The following is a 22,220-nucleotide window of genomic DNA, read 5'->3' as shown; positions in this document are numbered from 1 at the left end:
CATATCTATCAAAATGTGCACAATGTGGATCAGGAGATGATCCTGAAAATTTAAGAATGTTGCTGTGTGGGAACATTTTCATTACGAAATTCGGGTATATTCTTGTTCCCAATCGTTGTTTTGAAAATACCTTGACCTATTCTGGCATTGAAATCTCCTAACAAAATGTTTACAGGGTTCGTTCGGAACTGTTCACCTTCACGTTCCAATCCCTCACGTAAGATCTTTGCCTTTACATACTTAATTGAACAACTGGTTGGCAACCCTGAAAAGACGGACGAAATGACTGTACGACACGCACGAGGATGTAGTGGGAAAACACGTAAATGTTATAAACTTGTTATGTTGACGAAAATAAATGTGGTGTGAAGTAGTGATTCTTGAAACGTGACAATTTCACAGAAAAAAATGTTCAAGTGTTTTCTGTGTGTATGTAGCCATTCCCATTATATTTGTGACTGCTTAGGACAGAGCTGTGAAACAAGAATACGTGAAATCCAAAGATTAAGCTTCGTTTAATGTTATTGAGTGTAATTTTTGTAGGTTAAAGTTGACATTTGCGCACAAAAAACAGTGTTACCAATTATAGAATCAGGAACAAGCTTAGTGGAAATGTCTCGAACGACGTGCATTACACAAGATGGCCCTGCTAATGCACTTGCTCTGAATAAAGATTATTCCCAGGTTGTCATTGCAGGACGAAATGGTAACGGTTTCATTTTGATGTGTGTCATTATTATAAATTATAAGATATCCTGCAGTATCGTAAGCAGTAACAATATTATATAGGAATTGAAGATCTCATGGTGGTGGTTATGAAGAGTTGGATCTCTTGGGATATAACGCCTTGTAGTCCATTGAAAACCCACAATATTTTGAAGGATCATGTCGTCTCCATCTTCAGGTTCGAAGTAAAGCCTAGCAAGACACCAGCATGAAGCATATAGCAAGGAATTCATGCTGGTTTCTTGCCTGGCTTTGACCCAGAAGATTGGTACAATATGTTCCTCTGAAACATTGGTTGACTTTCAGCAGTCTACATGACATTATATCCCAGAAGACAGAAGTGTTCCGTAACAGTACTGTCATTGAATGAAACCTATCTAGCGAATGCATTGGATTTTGATTTGTGTTCAGATCAATATAACTTTCAACTTTCAACTTAACTTAAATAGTACCCATAGATGGATAACTTTGTAATTAAGCTCTGCCACTTTGACACATTGATATACTGTTAGAATTTTTCATACATAAGAGGAATGATTTCCCTTCCTCTTCATCCATGCTCCCAATTTAGGACATCTGCAGTCATTCCAAGTATAATTATCTCCTTTGTATAATCCAATGTTAGAAGTCATGTTTTCCCCTCTATATCTGGTAAATTAATGATAGTCCTACTATTTCCATAACAATCCTAAAAACAGTTTTCTTTTCTTTTATGGTTTACTTAATGCTGTCAGTAGTTCAAATGATAATAGTGTCAAATGGCAGAATGATTGAAGAGGTTGTGGAAGGAAGTAGTCATGGTTTAATATGAGGTACCCTTCACTTGTCTGGTGAGAATGAGGAGAACCACAAACAAAACTTGAACCCACAATGCCCCAAATATGAAGCAGGAGTGCTGTCCTCTTGACCCCAACATTTGATATTAAGTGTAATGTAGTAACTATGTTCATTATGTACATGAATAAAATCTCAGATGGATTGCAGGGTCTTCTGATTGTTTTTTTGTTTTGGTCCTGGCATAACTGCCTTCTCCTGTGCTCCTGTATGTTTATCATTCCTATCATTAATCTACGTAATTTGTTGTTATAATTGTAAATGTAGCAGTTAATACAGCTTTATTAAATAACTAAGAATCAGTCACTTTCTGCTCTAAACATTCCTGTTTGTCACCTCCGAAACATACAGCCAATTTGTTTTGTATTAGGTTTATATTGCGCTAGTTAAAAGGTTTGTGTTAATCCTAGTTCTCTTTGTTAAATCTTTTGTCATCATACAAAATTGAGTGGAATTTTCATAGATGGCAGCGCATAGTACCATTTTAGATTTGAAAAATTACATGAACAAACATAGTGTGACATGTTGACCCCTACCTCCCCAGCTGCACGTACCGGTAACGTAGCGCTCGCGTAATAGGCGAGTAATCATCCCTCCCTCCCCTCCGCGGTGACGTAACGCGCAACACTACGTACCCGTAATCAACTTCCTACTGTGACGTGGCATGCAACAGGCACCACTGCGGCTATATAAGGGAACTGCACAGCAGCTACGAGTCAGTTGTAATGCGACAGTCACCGAGTGTGTTATCAACAGTTCTCCAGTCAGCCGACTACAAGTTGGAGTATAGCAGCCGTCGCGGAAAGAAGAACCGGACGTGTGTGTGATTGTGTAATTGGGAGCGTGTGATACAGCGATACATAGCTCCCCTACTGTAAACGTGTAGACCACTGAAGACAGAGTGAACTGATTTGCGCATAGGGTTATAAATCGTGAAACCCCGCAACAGTGGTAACAGATTAATGCGATTAGGGTTATAAAGTGTGAAACCCCGCAACTGTGTGATAAGTAATTGTAGCCGATATTTGTAGATTGTTAAACCAATTAACCATCTCTGCGGCGTATTCAGTAATGAAACACGTTACAATATTGTTTTATTTGGTTATTCTTGTAAGTATTGTACAGATTTTTTCCGACTGTCAGGAAACTGTCAGTACATGAAAATTACAAATACACTTGACTCTTGACATGTGAACATTCATGCATGAGTCATTCCATGTCAAGTCAAACAGTGCTGTCAATTATGGCGTAACAGATTCTTTGGTTGTTGTTGTTATTATTAAGATTTGTATATCCATGAAGTGAGAGTTCTCAAAGTTTAAAGTTCTTATTATTATTAAATCCATAGATATTAATTAAGGGATTTAGGCGCTTTAGTATGTGGTAAGATTTTAATTTTCACAAATATATGAATATCTCTGTTATCTTGAAATACAGAATTTGATATCCAATAGCAAGTTGCAATGGATTTACTGGTATGAAGTAATTATGTATCTGCAATATTTTGGCAGTTACAACCTTTATACAAGTCTTTAAAAAAACCGTTGTGATACTACATTTAAGAAATTGAAACTTTTATCTAACACAAATAAAGGACTGTATTGTAAGAAAAAAATTAAAGAGGGTGGACTTTCAGTGGAGTGATGAAAGATGCATCTTTAAATATGTGGGCAGTAAACATTTCCTCATAGCAGATGATAGTAAGTCAAAGGTGCTCAAAACTTATAACTGTAATGATCAATTCACTTGACATCAATAAGCAACATATTTACAGTTAATAGCCTAGTGTGTAGCCAGTGTGTATTCTTGGTTTCTCTTGTGTGAGAACTCCATTGGAACTGTACATATGTTTTGTATTTATATGACGTATTCCACATCCTACAGTCATTTTGACTAACTTTGGATCCATGGAATGCAATGCAATGTAATGTACTGTAATGTAATGTAATTATGATGCTGGGACTGTACACAGAACATGAATGTAGGGGGAATGGCACTTATTTTCTCTTTGTTACCATGAAACTATGAGGATATCTTATCCTTTTCTTTCCATAAACTGTACAAGAATATCACATTTTTCATCAGTACATATACAAGGTCCCTGTCAGTCCAGGCTGAGTAGAGCAGTTCATGCCCTAACATTAGTAACTCCTGCTACAACAGCAGTCTAGTTACTTGAACGGTCATATGCTTGATCACCCTATCTCATAGTCATAGTCAGAGTCAAAGTCACATGGCTACTGACAGTCAGTCTTGGTGTCGAGTCCCATTTGGAGCTCATCAGATATTTATTACTGTTTGACAGTTACGATCTTGTTTTTGTGGTCTGTCTTTTTGTGTATGCTGCTGGCCCTTGCCAGCGCAGTTTTTCTGACGTCTGACTTCCTTTGGACTCACAACCATATTTTACTGTCTCAGATTTGAGACTTCCCTTTCCGTCGCCTCCTACTACTCAGAGGGTCACAGTGGAGGTATTTGACCTCACCTCCACACTGGTATCATGAAAACTGTCAAAGTCAAAGTCACATTGTGACTGACAGTCAGTCAGTAAGTCTCAGTCTGGGGCTCATTAGTGTTTAACAGTTACGGCCTTGTTCTTTCGTAGAGTAGAGGAGAGTAGAGGAGAGCAGAGCAGAAGCTTACTGCCGGCAATCAGCCAGGACAGCCACTCCTGGCATCGGACCCCACTGGGACCCATCGCCATGTTTTGGTTTAGTGTCTAGACCAATCCTTTTTGTTTCCTCTTCGTTGGTCCTCCTTAATGATAAAAAGGAGGGGTTATTTATTGATATATCATCTTCAGATATTAATGTTTTGATATCTGGTCTTTTGTTCTTTGTTCTGACTATAAACACATTGACTTGGCATTATAAGTAAGGTAGTAGTTAATTAGAGGACTCATGATATAACAGTAAAATAAAATCCTTTTTGTTTTCACAGCAGTAAATCTCATGTGTCATGCTAAATAATGATAAATGTTTACTGGTAGATGTGTAGCTATATGGTCAGCATGGTCTTCTGCTGCCAACATTAGAATTTACAGTTTTGCATTTTTCCACTACTCTTGCCATCCTACTCCTTCAGTAGTGCACAAAGACACCGTAGTGTAACAAGTCAGTACACTGATTATATCATTAATGATGTAGTACCCCTCAACACTGTGATGAGTCTCCTCTTTTCTATGCAAGAACAGAAGGACATTCTCCTAGAACTGCATATGGAACCATATACTTATAAAATATAAGGTTTTCAGAATGGTGACAGAAATTTTTATTTTGCAGTGTTCAAGGTATTTTCAATTGAAGAAGATGAATTCGTAGAGAACTGTAATCTCAGAGTTGGGAAGAACCTGAATCTTAATTTTTCGTGTAACGATGTTGCGTGGAACACAATCGAAGGTACAGTATCTCCTGTGCGATATAAGCATAAGTGCATGTGCTCAGTGTCCATTACAGTTTTTTCTGTAAACTTACAGGTGTGTAGGTACATACTGAATGCTCATTAGCTGATATTACACATTTACACATATATACAGAAAGTCTGAAAACAAATTTGTTACTGAAAACTATTTGCAGAGTGAGCCGGTCACGGTAGCCGAGCGGTCTAAGGCATGCACTGTCTTCACTCGCTCGGAAGCTGGGATCGTGGGTTCGAATCCCACTCAGGGCATGGATGTTTGTGTTGCGTTTTTCTGTGTTTGTCTACAGGTAGAGGCCTTGCGACAAGCTGATCACTCGCCCAAGGAGTCCTACCGAATGTTTAAGATCTAGTAAACCGAAGTGAAAAGGAGAGTTTCATGGAGGTAGGCCTAGGCCCAAATTGGGGCTGTAGTGCCACAGAAAAAAAAAATTTGCAGAGTGAACATCTTTCATTTCCTGACTAACCATATTTAATGAACATTGCCCTTATTTCTTTACAGATCATCTCTTAGCGACTGCTGCTACAAATGGTGCTGTTGTTCTATGGAACCTGAATCGACTTTCACGATCAAAACAGGAACATGTGTTTATGGATCACAAACGAACTGTAAACAAAGTGAGCTTCCACACATCAGAACCTACTTGGCTCATTTCTGGTTCTCAGGATGGGACCATGAAATGTTTTGATCTTCGAACAAGAGAAGCAACTCGGACGTTTTACAGGTAAAGTTTAAGGAATGGTTTAAGTGGCCATCTCCGCAAGAATGAAGTTCATAAACCACATGTACTTAGTCTTCATATATGTATTTCTTATGTTAATATAGCTATACATGATAGGAGTTGTCAAAATATTCTTGGTGGTCCGTTTCGCAGCTGCTTCTTCGTGTAAGGTGTAATAAGAGAATGAGGAGACAGAACTTCGTATATGCTGTGTTCTGTGTTGCTAAGCCACCGGCACTGTATATTTAAATAGTTTACACTGCTGCACCTAATATTCCATTTCAGTAACACTGAAAGCGTCCGTGATGTTCAGTTCAGTCCTCAGCTCCATCACGTGTTTGCTGCTGTTTCTGAAAATGGCAACGTTCAGCTGTGGGACCTGAGACGTCCTGATCGCTGTTATCATCAGTTTACTGCTCACAGTGGGCCAGTGTTTGCCTGTGACTGGCATCCTGAAGTTGCCTGGCTAGCCACTGCTAGTCGAGATAAAACAATTAAGGTGAAACAATGTCATTATTATAATTTAATGTGAAATCTATGACGGAATATGTAATAACCTTGGCGCAATATGAAGGTGGAAACACATCCAAACACCTGTTTTATAGGAGGCTGGGTGGGCCCAAGGGCTGGTCTGGACACTGGAGAAGAGAAGTAGCTTTTGCTCCAGCTGGGACTAATCCCAGTTCCTTAATGAACCAGCCCATAGCCTAGTTACTTTACCATGAGAGCCATATTGGAACTAGTGCTTGACGTAGGATACAGTAAAATTTCATTTGTATGTTCCCACAATGCACATTTTCCCATAATTTACATAATTATTTTTCAGCCCTATTTTCCTGCGTGATTTTAGGTATGCAAAATAGATGTTATTTAATTTAAAATTTTCAGTTGTTCTCATTATTTATTTATTTTTTTAACTATTTTTCTTTAACTTCTGGCTACTTGGACCACCAGCTGAAGTTATGCAAGAATAACTTCAGCTTTCAATTTTTAATTTAACCTTTGTTACTGTTTGTTGTCATTATCATCATCATCATCATCATCATCAATCTTAAATTATGTAATAGTTGAATTTTTTGTGTACATTGTAGTAAAGTTTTTGTGTTTGATAAGGCAAATAAGGAAAATAAAACCACTTCAAGAAAAACTTAATGTACCACAGGATGTTGACAAGCGTGTTCAGTGCCTGTATTTCCTTAGCACAAGTTGGATTATCACTATCACCTGTGAAAAAAGTAGTCAGAAACCATCATGTGATTGAAAGAAAAGCAAATCAGAGTGGATGGATTTTATCCAACTGTGTGACACTGTATGTTTTTCATTTCTGGGAATTATATGCTATAAAAATGTTTGTACATTGCATGGTAATTTACTGATATATGCTGAGTATTCTAGTCAAGGGTTAATGTCAAGGTAAGAGCTAAGCTTATGGTTTTCTGTAGTTTGCACCATATTTCATTAATCTCCAAAAAGGTGTGACAAAGGGGTTCCACTGTATAGATCTCATTAAGATCTACCATTATGTGAAAGTATGGTCAAGATTTTAATGAAACTAAAGAACACCATTTTCTAATTGTTCATGGCATAGTGTTTGTAGGTATGTTCACATTGCAACAGTAGATTTGTATCTGCAGTAAATTAATATAAAGTTCAATGAGGTGCGCAAAATAGCAAAGACGGTTTGGAAAACATATGTTCCATTGGCTTAAGCCATCCCATTCTTGTATGTTTCTAGGTGTGGGACCTGGCAGGCAAACCATCACTAGAATATACAATTCACACCATTGCATCTGTAGGACATATTAAATGGAGGCCTCAACGGAAGTACCACATTGCTAGCTGTGCCTTGGTGGTGGATTGTAGCATCAATGTTTGGGATGTGCGACGGCCTTATATTCCCTTTGCTGCGTTTAATGAACATAAAGATGTAGCTACAGGTGTTGCATGGAGAGGTGATCCTCATGTCTTCCTTTCAACAAGTAGGGTAAGAAGAATGTGACTTGTTACTTCAGTAAAACAACAGAATTGTATGAGATTAATGAATTGTTAACCTATTGTATGGCAATGTCTGGTGAGACTTGTGGTAGTTAATATGATCCATATTTGGCAGTAACTTGACTAGCTTATAAGTTTCACTTATCGCTGGTATTTTATTTCCATCAGTCATTCACAGATGACTGGGAGGTAGCCTGTCTTCACCATTTAAATGGTTTGTGGCAGTTGTTTACTATTAATCCATAGCTTTCTTTTGTTTATGTCCTGTCTTTTGATTTATAGGGTAATTTCATTATGGAAGAGATGTAGATCCTTTTTTCTACAGCTTGCATGTTGAGAGGTACCTCCACCATTGTGTTGGGTACGTCTGGATAAGCTCTCTATCCAGCAGCAGAAGTTCAGATAGTACTATAATCTGCATTTGAATGTGGGACATTAAATGTTTGTTGCTGTGTGCAAATGATTCTTGATGTTCCTGAACACTGTAAGTAGGTCAGTGATTGGGCTGTATTTGCTTATTTCTGAGTTCAACAAAGAAATGGACTGATTACAGTATAGTCTTGATTATCGGTGGCAGATAATCCACTTTGGAGATTAACCATTAAATATTTAAAACCCTTCACAGTTATTGGTAGGATGGTGAAAAGTAAAATGAAATGAAGGAATTACATTGTGTGAATGTAGGTACCTTCTTATCATTTGACTGATAAGATGGAGAAGAACCATGAAGCAGTTGAGAGAGACAACACCAGCCAGTATTTGAAATATGTACCTCCTTATTGCAAGTCAAATGCTTTCTCACTTACCTGCTCAAATCTCAGTAGTTGGTTTGAATGTACTCATAAATGAGTTATGAACTGTTCTTTCACCGCACATAAAATATGAGTAATGTGTTTGGAAAATGGAGAAAATGGCACAATGAGGAGCTTCAGGGCGGTTAATATTAAAATGATGCTTTGAAGTATCTGGGTTTAGTGTCTTGTAATGAACATGGTAGCCCATTTTCAGGAATTTCTTGATCGCTTGTTAGATTTCATCTGCCCAAAGAATACCTATGCCATAGATTGATTCAATTAATGTGTTCCATTACGGTATTCAGGACTGCACCTTGTATCAGCATGTGTTTCAAGATGCATCACGCCCAGCCAGCAAGGCAAATCCTCAAGCAATATCTCTGAACAGCAAAGGAGATATGATGTATGCTTGTCGAGTAAACATGAACCCAGTGCGTGGACCAGCCAAACTGTCAAGCATCCTTCGGAAGGCTCCCCTTCATAGTGAACAGTTTTGCCAGGCAAGCAGTGTCATGCACCGGTTCTTGTGTAAGACGCCAAGGGAGACACAATGCTTCCATGAGTGTGCCCGCAGGTACATCCTGACCGGGCGCCCTCTTACGGATATTTGCGATCACAATGCTGCAGTAGCCAAGGATCTTAACAGACATCATGTAAGTAATTCATTGGCTTGCATAATTTGTTAATATGGTACAATAGTGATAATGCTTTATGCTACTTGCAAGTACAGTAGAACTTGGTTATAACGTCATCAAAATGACCTAAAAATAGTGTCGTTATAAACGAATGTCGTTGTAACCGAAATGGGCACTTCCACAGTAGCCTTATGTTAGTCACGTAAAAATCTACCAAAAACTGAGTTAAAATGTTGCATTTTTTTAGTGAAATACATAGTTAAGTACAGACTAACGTAACATTAACGTGGAATTGCCCAAATGTGTAATATCAAAGACATATTACAGCGCTTTTCACTGACAATACACACCGCACTAATATTAAAGGTAGGCCTACTCACCAAATTACAGTAGATTACATCAATTGTTGTGCCTTACTGTACCTAGATACGAGTACAGTAATCAGTTATCTTCATCTGTTTCCTGTTACTTTCCCAATACACACTTTCTAAATTACGTTCAATGTCCATATCAGAGAAATTCAGGAATGAAAATGACGTTACATACGAGGTTGATGCATTTGTGCATGTCGTACTAAGCAAGGTATAAAAACAGTTGCTTTATGAGGAATTAGTTCGTACCATTGAATATTTGACGCAATAGACAAGGTGTCGCAGAAACCGATGTTGCTATAACCAAGTTTTACTGTAGTTACATGTGTTTCAGATGTCATTTCTTTATCATCATTCATCGGTGGCAAATTTTGTGCAGCAAATACTGGAAGTTTCTGTCACCTGCAATAATTGGCTGTAACTACTACTAATTCATATAATCAGGGAAAAGGAATTTTTCAAGACCCATACACAAACTGTTAGAGTAAGAAAGATGGCATCTTAATACTGTTATGTAGGACAAAAAACTGTGTGTACAAGAATGACTTCGTATGTCATTCTACATTCATTAAGAATGCTTTGAATTTCCCTAGGAAATGTACTTTAAGCTTCAACCACATCCTAACATCTAGGGTGTCACATTGCTTATAAGCCTATTTGTACACTAGAAGTAACTTGACATGTTTATAACACTGCGTAATGTAGTGTTACAAAACTAAATACATCCCAGCACACAGAAGATATATTCCTTGGGGTTTAAAGATGCAGTCCTGAAAGGCATGGTTACCTTGTTGAACAGGTTCATGGTTCCAGTGTTTCATTGCTCTTCTGTCATAATAACTTTTATGTAAGAACAGGCTTCTGTCAACATTAAAATTTTTTGTAATTAAATGCAAAATTAATTTGGTCAGTTGAACTGAAATAGTGTGCTGTCATCTTATAATTCTAGATGCATGATCAAAACATGTGGTAAGAATTATTTAAGCTTAAGTTTCCTTGTAATTTTGTTATTTCATAAAGAGGACATACTTACAAATTTTGCTCTATTAACCTTTAATGGACAGACTTTTAAATTGCCGGGAGCCATCTGTGGCCTGTATTTAAATCGCCCTAATTAGTCAACATTGCAAACTTTCAGAAAAAAATACATATTTTCCGTTCTATGCAACATAGAAATACAAACTAAAAACAACCTGAAAGACAATAAAATTTTCTACTTATACACAGAAGAGCAGTTTTTACAAACGAAAATTAACTGTGATTATTTTGTCATGAAATGCAAAATATTATCTTTATTATATATGTTATGAAATTCCAAAGGACATACCCGTTTTCTTCAACCTTGAATCATGGTGATATTGTAAATATAATCACGCTGTATACAATAATATTTTGTTCAGACTGTACACGAGTTTGAACTGCGTCACTTCACAGTTTATGATACACTCTGACACGCGTGGCACTTCTCGAAGCAGTCCACCTCACACAGAGCGACATCACCCTTTTTGCAATATAAGAGCGTACTCCTGCTTTTCTTATTTAGCGAAATACATGACGTCTTTGTTTCCCTTTGGTTGGCCAGTGTTGTAAATGTTTCACCTCCAGTCGACTCAGTTGGGCCCCAAATAACCTTGGCCTCCCCCTGAGAAATACCACTGACCATGATATTCGCCTTGTGCGATTGAAGAATCATCTTGGGGGAGGAGGGTTTCCAGCAAAATCGAATAAATTATGTTGACTGACAAAGCGACACACTCACCTGTTAGTAATACTCTCAAAATAGTGATGCAAAGTAATTATAATACTACTCGAAAAGAGTGCCAGTCCGACACTGATACCGAAAGTCGCAGTGGCAAAGATGCCTTTTACTCACAAAGTAATACTGGCTCAGTGGGTTTATACCTCTGCCAAGACACAAAATAAAGATAATGTACAAAGAAATATATTACAGTCTGACACTGACTTTTTAACTGGTAAAGAAATATTAGAAAATCTGACACTTCCTTGAAGGCTCTGAAAGCACTCATTCAAGCACCGATAAATATTTCCTCATCAGTTCTTGAAACAAAGCTGGGCTATATTTGGCTGACCAGGTCATAAACAGTCATATCTAAACATAATAGTATCGAAGCCAGTACCGTGATAAACGATTTCATTGTTCAGAGCTAAGGAATGAACCACTGACATGACCTTACGTAGGTTTGTTTTGGTTTCAAACCCAAGGTCAAACTGTCAGCACTCCCAAAGAGTTATATATATATATATATATATATATATATATATAATATAACATTCGGCCAACTCGGGGTGTTGCTTGCGTCACATACAGGATGTTCCTAAAAGAATGGTGGGGTTTTAGATACGTATATATTTAGTATTTCTTACCGTGTACAATCATAACGTGTCAATCCGAAGCTTAACTGTCCAAATTTTATGTACATCCATCAAAGTGCCTCTATGTGCGCACCTTTTGTTACCCTGCACACATCAATGCAAGAGTCAAATTCCTGCCACACCCGCTGCAGCATTTCAGGTGTGATGGTCTCCACAGCATGATTTATTCTGTTTTGGAGATCCTGGNCTAAGGAATGAACCACTGACATGACCTTACGTAGGTTTGTTTTGGTTTCAAACCCAAGGTCAAACTGTCAGCACTCCCAAAGAGTGCACGTGTCCTGCGTCATATATATAACATTCGGCCAACTCGGGGTGTTGCTTGCGTCACATACAGGATGTTCCTAAAAGAATGGTGGGGTTTTAGATACGTATATATTTAGTATTTCTTACCGTGTACAATCATAACGTGTCAATCCGAAGCTTAACTGTCCAAATTTTATGTACATCCATCAAAGTGCCTCTATGTGCGCACCTTTTGTTACCCTGCACACATCAATGCAAGAGTCAAATTCCTGCCACACCCGCTGCAGCATTTCAGGTGTGATGGTCTCCACAGCATGATTTATTCTGTTTCGGAGATCCTGGAGCGATTGGGGCAGTGGGGGTACATAAACCATGTCCTTCACGTACCCTCACAAAAAGAAATCACATGGAGTTATGTCCGGGGATCGGGGTGGCCACTGGAGAAGGGGGGCATTTTTACCTGCAACACGTCCAATCCATTGTTGCAGAAGGACCAGATTAAGAAAACCTCTCACAATGCTATGGAAATGTGGGGGAGCACCGTCCTGTTGGAAAATGTAGTCATTGGAATCATTGGCCAGTTGTAATGATTTTCTTGGGCTTCTCTGATACGTCTCCCTCACTCTTTCCATGTCTGCATGTGGCACACGTGGCCGCCCAGAACTCTTGCCTTTATGGAGACATCCACTGTCTACAAACTGCTGGTACCATCTGCGAATGTTGTTTTCATGCAGCGCCTCCTTCTGAAAACATACACGAAATTCACGGCACACTGTAACGATGGATTTAGACACCTCAAATCTCAGCACGCAATAGGCCTTCTCCTGCTGGGTCGCCATCTTACATTTCATGCCTCCTAACTGTCGGAAATGGAACTAGGAAAGAGCGCCATATACAAAATGAAAATTTGAAATCGCGTTATGAGTCCGTATACGTTTTGCTTTTCATCACCAAAAACTGACAGAGATATACGACAATGAAACCCCACCATTCTTTTAGGAACATCCGGTATATATATAAAACATTCGGCTGTTAAAGGTTAATATTCACCTTTCTGTACTTTCTGCAGGTGAGTCTGGTATGGAGTGTTGTGAAGACATTGTACAGTAGCAAGGTGGGTGACTTTGGGCAACAGATACCATCTGGGAATGTATCAAGAGAGGAGACAGGTTTGGGTGTGCTCCAGACAACATTAGGAACCAGTACAGGGCTAGAGCCCATCATTACTGGTGCAGGTGGAGATGGTGATCAGCGTTCATTACTGGGCGGTGGTGGAGAGACACCAAGGGGTGCAATGAGTGCAGGGGAAGACGAAACTGAAACAGATGAAACTCCAGAGCAACATATCAATGGGAGGATGGGTTTGGGGAATCTGCCTATCCCTCAGGGAGACTTTTTCTTTGGTGATGGAGAAATGGATCCATTAAGTGTAGATTTTGACCGAATGAATAATGGAATGATGGGTATGAGTCTCAGTAATGGATTGCTTGGTGGATCACACATGTTGCTGGATGCTCAGACACAGCAGGACTGGACACTTCCAAGTGAAGCGTTTCCCTTGAGGCATGAGATCCAGGATCGGTCACCACCACCAGAACAGTTTCCAAATCATGGATCACCAGATCTAAATGATCATGGTAAGTTTCAATATACATAGTGAAATGTAATCCTAAAGAACTTCACTGATAATATAAATTATTTTCTTGAAATGGAATTCCATTTTAGCCCTTCATTGCTTCCTTCTTCTTGTAGTGTATCTTTATTTCAATAGACCAATTAATTTAAATTACAGTGTTTCACTATGTTGTATTAAATATTTAAAATGACAGTACAAGGCGTCTGCTGATTATATGTCAGCACTTGAGGATCTTATTCCTGATGCCATTTCCAGCCAGGAATGTCATATGAACATGGGTTGATTCTCAATGGATGTGGAGTCGTGGGTATTTCGAATTCAGGAAGCAGACATAATTGAGCTTTATTTTAGAAATGATAATATACAGTTTGGTTTAATACATGTTTAAAATAGCCATAGTCAGTTTGGATACACATTCTGCCTCTTTTGACTTTGGAACATATAACTTTGTGTAGAACATCACGGTCATCATGTATCTTGCAGCACTGAAAATTTGATGAAGTAGGTCTTTTTTCTCTTTGCTTTACATTCATGTATCATATTTTTCATGCAAATCTAGTGAATTGAAGTCCTGTGACCAGAGTGGCCAATTCTGCAGACAACCACATCCAATCCATCAGTCAGCAAAGTGCTCAGTCAGGTACTGTGTTGTGTGTACTGAACTGTAGTGGTACTGTGTTATGCTGGATGTACATCTGTAATCATCTTTGCAGAGAAATGTCCTCTAGGAGGGCTGGTTGTTTATTTCACAAAAAGTTTGGGTGTCACCTCTTAGTTGTTTCTGTAAGACATATGGCCCAGTAAGGTGTTCACTGATACCATGCCACACAGTGACAGAAAAATTATGTTGGAAATTACTACTGTGCCTTAGCGGCCTCCGTAGTCTAAAGGTAACGTTCCCACCTCATGACTCGTGGTATGCAGGTTCAAATGCCCGGCGGAGGTCGTCGAATTTTTAAAGGCGGAAAAAACAGGGAACAAGTCCTCTGTGAGGGACTTTAAGCTGTGTGTCCCGTGTCATAACTTTACAGCACGTAAAAGAACCTAATATCCCCAAAGGAGATCACTGAGCCAAATTCCAGGATGTTTCCCGCCCAACAATAGCCTCTAAGGCCTCCGATAGATGGGGGAAGCATTATAGACACCGCTAAGCAAGTGGCCGAACTTGCTTGCTCGGCGGGACTGATGGTACGCACCATTTATCGATAGGGTAAAGAGACTGGTAGACTATCATAGAGGGAAGCACAATAGATCAAACTGGTCGCGGTGCATGGGGAAACCCACCCTCTCTAAATAACTAACTACTACTGTGCCTTAAGGATTTTTGTGATTCTGCGCAAATGGGAATTTCTGATACTGATTACATTATGGCCAAACTGTGCTTCATCAATGAATAAAATGTGGCATTTCCAAGTATGGTGTGCATCAAACCCATGGCAGAAGTCCATGTGCATAGCCTTGTCCCCAGGTGCAAGATGCTGAATTTACTGGGTATGATACTGATACAGTTACGGTATAATGTCTGCCATACTCTCATACACAAGGACATGGAGGTGGGTGCCAATTCTTTGAGTGCTAACATATGGACTGTGATGTGCTGTTTGAATGTTTTATTCCTCTGTCACATTTGGCAGATGACAAACTTTCACATATTGCTGATGAACAGTAATAAACATGTCAGTCTTTCATTTTTCAATGTGAAAGTTGTCACTGGTGTTCTTTAGCTGCAACATTCACATTCCTATTGCAAAATCCATATAGTGTGCTTATCCACATATTCTTCATTTGAAAATATAAACATCTTTTTCACAGTTATATTTAGGAATGAAATAATAGTCTGATACAAGGCACATGCACAGCCTTGTTGCACTCTTATGTTTGCTGGAGCTCTACAAGTGAGCAGGTTTCCATTTGAACATGTCCATGCCTGATTGCTCATGCATGTACACTGGAACTATGTAGGTCGTACCGAAAGTCATGAGCAACTTTTTTTTGCATGCAACCTGGGAACAGCAGACGAAAGAGAGTACAGTGGTAGGAGGAACTAGCTGTTGTGTTAACCTTGAGTGTGTTGTGACGTCAGTAGCTTGCATCACATGACCAGTATCACTCCTAACAAAATGGCCGACGATATGTTGTTTTTCCAGCGTGCTGTCATCGAATTTCTTGTGAAAGAGGAAATCTCTGCTGCAGAAATTCACCAGAGACTTCAGCATGCTTATGGAAGTGTGTGCATGGGTGTGAGCAGTGTTCGGAGATGGGTGAAACATTTTGGGAGCACCAGCATTGAAGATGATGATCCTCGGAGCGGTTGTCCTCTATCAGCCTCAACTGAACGCAACAAGGAAAGAGTGGATGGATCATTCAAGATGACAGGCATGTGACTGTGGACACAATATCCCGAAAACTTGGAATAGGGCACGGTGCAGTACAGGAGATGATTGAAAGCTTGGGCTGTAGGAAAGTTTGTGCTTGTTGGGTCCGGTGGTTATTGACCGAAGGCCACAAAGGTCAGTGAAAAGCCATCACCTCAGAACTGCTGCAGAGATATCGACATGAAAGTGATGATTTTTTGCTCTGTATTGTGACAGGTGACAAAAGCTGGTTTCACCATTTCAAGCCTGAAATGAAACGGCAGAGTATGGAATGGCACCATTTGCATTCTCCATCAAAAAAGTAGGCAAAGACAGTGTCATCAGCTGTGAAGGTGATGGGCACAGACAGTCTTCTGGGATGCAGAGGGGTTTATTCTGGCCAAATTCCTGGAACCTGGGCAAACCATCAATGCTGCTCGTTATGTCCAGATGCTGCACAAGCTCCGTCGTGCTTTGCACAATAAACGTCTGGGATGAAGCATCATCATCCTGCATGACAACGCTCACCCCCACACCACTCACCTCACATTGGAAGCAATTGCAAAGATGGGGTGGGAAGTTCTTCCACACCTCTCCTATAGCCCTGATCTGGCACCCTCCGACTACCATCTTTTTGGATTTGTGAAGGATCAGCTGCGTGGACGTTTTGAGACAAGGGAGGCAATTCAGAAAGCAGTGCGTCAGAGTCTTCGAATGGCTGGAATGGAATTTTACAGAAGGGGAATTTTCAAACTCCCAGAACGCTGGGAGAAATGTGTACGAAGAAGTGGCAAATATGTGGAAAAATAAAGAAAGGTCTGTAGATTGAGGTGGTGTATTTGGTTTGTCGATAATAAAGCATGTTACTTTACAAAAAATTGTTGCTCATGACTTTCAGTATGACCCTCGTACAATAGGAAACACTCATAGTTCTGTAATAGTTCAGAATCAAACCCATGTTCATATGAAATATCTGACTCAGAATGACCTCAGATTATGAAGTATTGACAGAAAATCACTGAACAATCTGTATTTCTCTAAATTTTATATGGAAGCAGCCATTTTAAATGAATTCACTCTGCTGCTTAAGTTGTAGAAACAGGTAGAAAATTGTTGAAATCTTTTAAATTATAGTATCCAGTTTAATATGACTTTCAACCAGTTTAGTTGTTCTTAGATTAAAGAGTTGTCTCACATTCAAAATTAGCTCTGTACTCATTGTAAGATTTCATGTCCAGCATGCAAGCTGTAATCTCGATATGTAACAGATACTATCAGTTACAAACTATTTAATGTACCATGTGTTATGCATTATACTAGGATGTTCTTACAAGGTGAATCATTTGTTTCATCAGACAACAGACTTTTACATGTTGGGACTGGAAACCTCAGGAGTGTAATGTGGATTAGATTGAGTTGACTTGTGACAGGGTATAGTAGCAGAATTTTGTCACAGTGAAGAGAACCTTAAATTCTGTTATTCCAAAAAATATGTAATTAAATATCTGGTCTGATTCACACTCCAGATTCTCAGCCTGTAACTACTGAAGACCAGCCATCTTCCCTTCTAAGTGTAACAGCAATACCCCGACTTGGACTGTGGGATCCAAGTCATATCATGGTGGAAATGTTGAAACATCATGCGTCTTTGGGGGATGTTCAGACTTCAACGTCTGTTTTGTTAGCACTTGGAGACCGGCGGCGGAGTCTCACAATGTTAGATGAAGCCACTCAGGAACATTGGCTGTTAGGGTATCTGGATACACTGGCGAGGTATCAACTGTGGGAAGTGGGTACACAGGTAAGTATATTATGAACCAGTTTTGTACTGTGTTTCTTACAATGTATTTAATCCCCACAGCTTTTAATCTTTGTACTTTGGACTCTTATGTTAAGTGGTTGCCTTTTAACAATGCCATGGTGATTACTTAAGGACAGGCTTTTTCATACATAAAAGAATCATATCAGCAGATAAGAGAGTAGACTTATTAGTGATAGGGTAGTGATAGAGTAGATCATTGGTGTGACGTTATTAATCTGAATGTACACGCCTCAGGGATCAACTTGATGATACAAAGGACATCTTACATAAATAACTAGTGAGTGTGTTCCTTCCCTCATTACCATATCAGAGTTTTGTTAACAGATTTCATTGCATAAGTAAGAGAGATTATATTCTTGTACTGCACTTGGGAACAAGTTTAGATGAACAGTCTAATGATAGTAATGTTAAAGTAGTAAACTCTGCTGCATCAGAAAAAAGGACATAATTGTCAAGAGTATAATTATCTGGCATCATAACGTTCATAAATGCTTTCAGACGTCTCCAGATGGGAACACACACACACATACACACACAGATTGATCATACATTGGTAGATAGAAGAAAGCATTCAGTTATACTTGATGTCCAGTCTCTTAGAGTAACCAACTGTGATATTAACCCACCATCTGGCGTTGGCAAAAGTTAAGGAGAGACTAATGGTAAACAAACAAGAAAGACAGAAGTTTTATAGGAAGAAGCTAAGAAGTTAAATAGCATGGAAGGTATCCTGACCAAAGGTTTTCTTAGTATTTCCAGGCAGCTGAGGGGATTTCACTTAGTGGGTGGTGGAGTTCACTCGGCACGGCAGCCACTGATTGGCCTAGTGTACATGCCCTCGGTTGATTATGATGATGGAGAATTTGGTGGAATGAAGATTGGTAGGGGAAACCGAAGTACTCGGAGATAACCTGCCCCAGCGCCATTTTGTCCACCTCAAATCCCACTTGACAAGACCCGGGATCAAACCCGGGCCACCGCAGTGGGAAGCCTGCGACTAACTGCTTGAGCTATGGCACGGCCTAACCAATAGCCAATTTCTTTCTTGTCATTTTAAATTCATTATTCATTAATAATTCTGCCACTCAACAGTAGGTAACCTGAGCGACTTAAAGTGTAGTCAAATAAAATGGTTAAAGTAAGGGAAATTATGGAGGGAATTGGCAGAAAAAATGTGTGAGGATTAAAGAGAAGAATATTTCTCAAGCCTACTTTAGGGGAAAAATGATTTTAAAAAATGTAACAGAACAAAACAAACAGAAAGTCTTTTCTGGACCATCCCAATGAGAGCATCTTTAAAATTCAAAAAAGAATTATAAGAGTTATTACCAGTTTGGGTAGATATGATTTGTGCTGGGAATTGTTCAAAAACTGCAAATATTGCCAATTCAGTCTCAGTATATTTTCTTCTTGTTTCTGTCATTAAGAATAAGACAGCACACACACACACACACACACACACACACATATCCAGCAGTACAACGCATGCAGTAACAGGAGCAAAACACAACCCAGAACACGATACACAAATATATGTAGGAAGAATGCTCACATAAAAGAGGATTGGCGTAATTTGCATGTTTGAGTGCGACGTAGGATGAATCCTGAAAAGTTTTATTATTTAGAATTCATCGACATATATGATGAATCCAGATTTTAGTCATCTTAGAATGAAGACTTCATGGCATGCAGTACAATAGTTTAACATGCATAAGGACACCTGAGGATGGCACATTAGTGCTGACACATGTAGTGTGGAAGTGAAGAATAAGGTGAAAAAGTGTATACACTGTAAGACGATTAGCATAAACCATGGACATGAATCAGTGTAACAGGACGCTAAAATATAACATTAAGAATAAAAGTTACTTTATATCTACTTTTGATATTCATGATATCATTACACATTAAAACTATAATTTACATTTACCATCCACAAATTTAACATTAGTACAGAAAGGAGTACTTTTTCTGGAAGTAAGATTTATAACCACTTACCATTATATATTAAAATGCAATCTAAAGATATATAGCATTTGAAATCCTTATTAAGAACTTATCGTATAGAACATGCATTCTATAGTATTGATGAATATTATCAAACAACTTCTCGATGAAACTATCTATTTTGAATACTCTGATTAACTGTGGGAGGATTTTTATTATATATGCTAGTAAACTTGTATTATTGTTACATTTATTGTTTTTTAAGGACATGTGTATTTATATTTAAGAAGCATCTTGTCCATAAGCACTATGATGTGTTTGCCTTGTCCAAGAAAGCACTGTAGGCTAGAATTAAGATGTCATGGCTGCAGTGGTGCTGTAGTTCAAGGAGTAGCCCACAGAGTTCTTTGTGGAGGGGACCCATCAGTGGGATGCCTGCCTCAACACCTATGTGGACTATTTCTAATGGCTGTACTCCCTTGCCCAGAACAGCTTCTGAATGGGTTTTATTTGAACAAGTCTCATAAGCAAGTAGAGGATATTAAAAGAATACATGTGCATACATTATTCATCATCGAAATGATCTTCATATGGATAATTTGGAGTATTATGTACATGTTTTAGAGAAGTTCTGTGGTACCATTTTTATCATCATTATCTTCTTCATCATTATTGTTATATTCATGAAGACAGAAATTCTTCACAGCATTGCCTTTTCTCTGTGACCTTAAATAAGACTGCAGATTCTTCACTTATGTCACATGCCAAAGCCAGAGGATGATTCGCTTTACATCTATAGTTCCTAAAATATGTTCATGGTCCCATACCTCCTTTCCAAGAGATTCACCCTCCTTTTACATCCAGTTACATTCAGTTAAGCAGTGTAACCTTACTATATGGTTGCTTCTTAGGTATATACACAAATCTAAAGACTGGCTACAGTGTAAGAACACCTGATATATTATGAAATTCATAACTTTGAATTCCTTTATCATTGGAGTCACAAAGGGTATCTGTACATCTCTTAAACTTCAATTAAGCTAGAGGTCATCATTATGATGTATGATACAGACAGCAAAGAGCTCTAGCTTCAGGCCTCAGTTTAGATGAGAGTTATCCCCTCACATATATTCAAGGAATATGTGTAAAATGAAATAGCTAAAAATTCTTCATAAAGTGTTATGGTGTGAAAATGATTTGTAAAATGAATGTATCCTTCTCTGTTTATAATAACAATTAGCTCTCTTTGCTGGCCAGGTGATTCAGCTTGCATGGATTCCGAGTGTAATGCAGCTAAACCAACAGTCCACAACAGTACACACAAGTTGTGGACAATGTAGTAAGCTTCTGCAACGAACAGGGTGGCTCTGTGACCGTTGTCACAGTTCTGAGTGTGCTCTGTGCAGTGTGTGTCATCAAGTGGTACGAGGTTTGTATGCCTGGTGTCAGGGCTGTTCTCATGGAGGCCATCTTGCCCACTTGCAGGAATGGTGGGAAGTCAATAAGCAGTGTCCTACTGGTTGTGGACACATCTGTGAATACAGCTAGCTGAGATGCAAATGAAGCCACATGGATTTGCCATTGTGATGTATGGGACAAATGCAGGAGAGTTTTAATTGTGGAGGGAGATACAAACCACAGGGTTGAATAATGTTAATGCATGACCATACTGTGTTCATAAGGAACCCTGATAAAATAATAAACTTGCCCCTCCAAAAATTAAAATATGACGAATTTAAAAGTTCTTGAAATGATATGTGATAAGAAAGGGAAGAAATGATAAAATAATGTGAATAAATGAAGGTATTAGACAAAGGCATAGTCTTTCAGCTTTCGTTATACAGGGGTTGTTAAAATGAAAACCCTAGCTGCATGTTTGGTGTCCTTAACCCGTTGCCGTGGTTCGTCGTGTATGTTTCGTCAGGGATTTAAATCGTCTGGGGGGGTTCGACGTGTATGTTTCGTCCAGCTGCACACGTATGTTATAACGCCCATAATAATTGATGGTTTTGCTGTAGATTGTTAGATTTTTCACTGGCCTGTTGTCAGGAGGACTGTATTTAATGACACACGCGTTTAAGAGCGCTAAGTCGTCGTTACATATGCCTGTCTTGCAGCAACGTTCCTGTGGCTATTGCGAGCTGTTACTGTTATGAATGATGTGTTTTGTTTGCTCTGAAGCTATAAACACCAGAGACTGATATGTGCTGGTGTTTATAGTATCATATTGCCCTGAGCTGGCTATTCAATTGGAATTCTTAGAAGAGGGATGTACAAAAGTTTATGCCTGCAAAATCGATTGCTTTCGCACAGTACATAGCACCCAT

At 38.9% G+C, this 22,220-nt stretch overlaps 1 protein-coding gene across 1 annotated transcript; it reads left to right on the top strand.

Annotated features, from left to right (window-relative positions):
• Nucleotides 1–213: 213 nt before the first annotated feature.
• Nucleotides 214–21,776, top strand: LOC111864044 (GATOR complex protein WDR24). The gene is made up of 9 exons (XM_023850997.2): nt 214–706; nt 4,842–4,958; nt 5,480–5,702; nt 5,985–6,198; nt 7,435–7,683; nt 8,794–9,141; nt 13,204–13,771; nt 17,651–17,925; nt 21,151–21,776. Exons 1-9 carry the CDS (start codon nt 613–615, stop codon nt 21,439–21,441), a joined length of 2,379 nt encoding a protein of 792 aa, XP_023706765.1. The 5' UTR covers nt 214–612; the 3' UTR covers nt 21,442–21,776.
• Nucleotides 21,777–22,220: the final 444 nt, after the last annotated feature.

The sequence above is a fragment of the Cryptotermes secundus genome, unplaced genomic scaffold (genome assembly GCF_002891405.2).
Source record: "Cryptotermes secundus unplaced genomic scaffold, Csec_1.0 scaffold303, whole genome shotgun sequence".
NCBI classification, from domain to species: Eukaryota; Metazoa; Arthropoda; class Insecta; order Blattodea; family Kalotermitidae; genus Cryptotermes; species Cryptotermes secundus.
The sequence above is the reverse complement of the archived record's forward strand: the minus strand, read 5'-3'. Positions and strand labels throughout refer to the sequence as shown.

Excerpts from the sequence above, each read along its gene's own strand:
- LOC111864044 (XM_023850997.2), top strand. The coding sequence starts at position 613 with ATGTCTCGAACGACGTGCATTACACAAGATGGCCCTGCTAATGCACTT. Across the intron at positions 707-4,841 it reads TGTCATTGCAGGACGAAATG|TGTTCAAGGTATTTTCAATT; the intron begins GTAACGGTTTCA and ends TTTATTTTGCAG. Across the intron at positions 9,142-13,203 it reads AGGATCTTAACAGACATCAT|GTGAGTCTGGTATGGAGTGT; the intron begins GTAAGTAATTCA and ends TACTTTCTGCAG.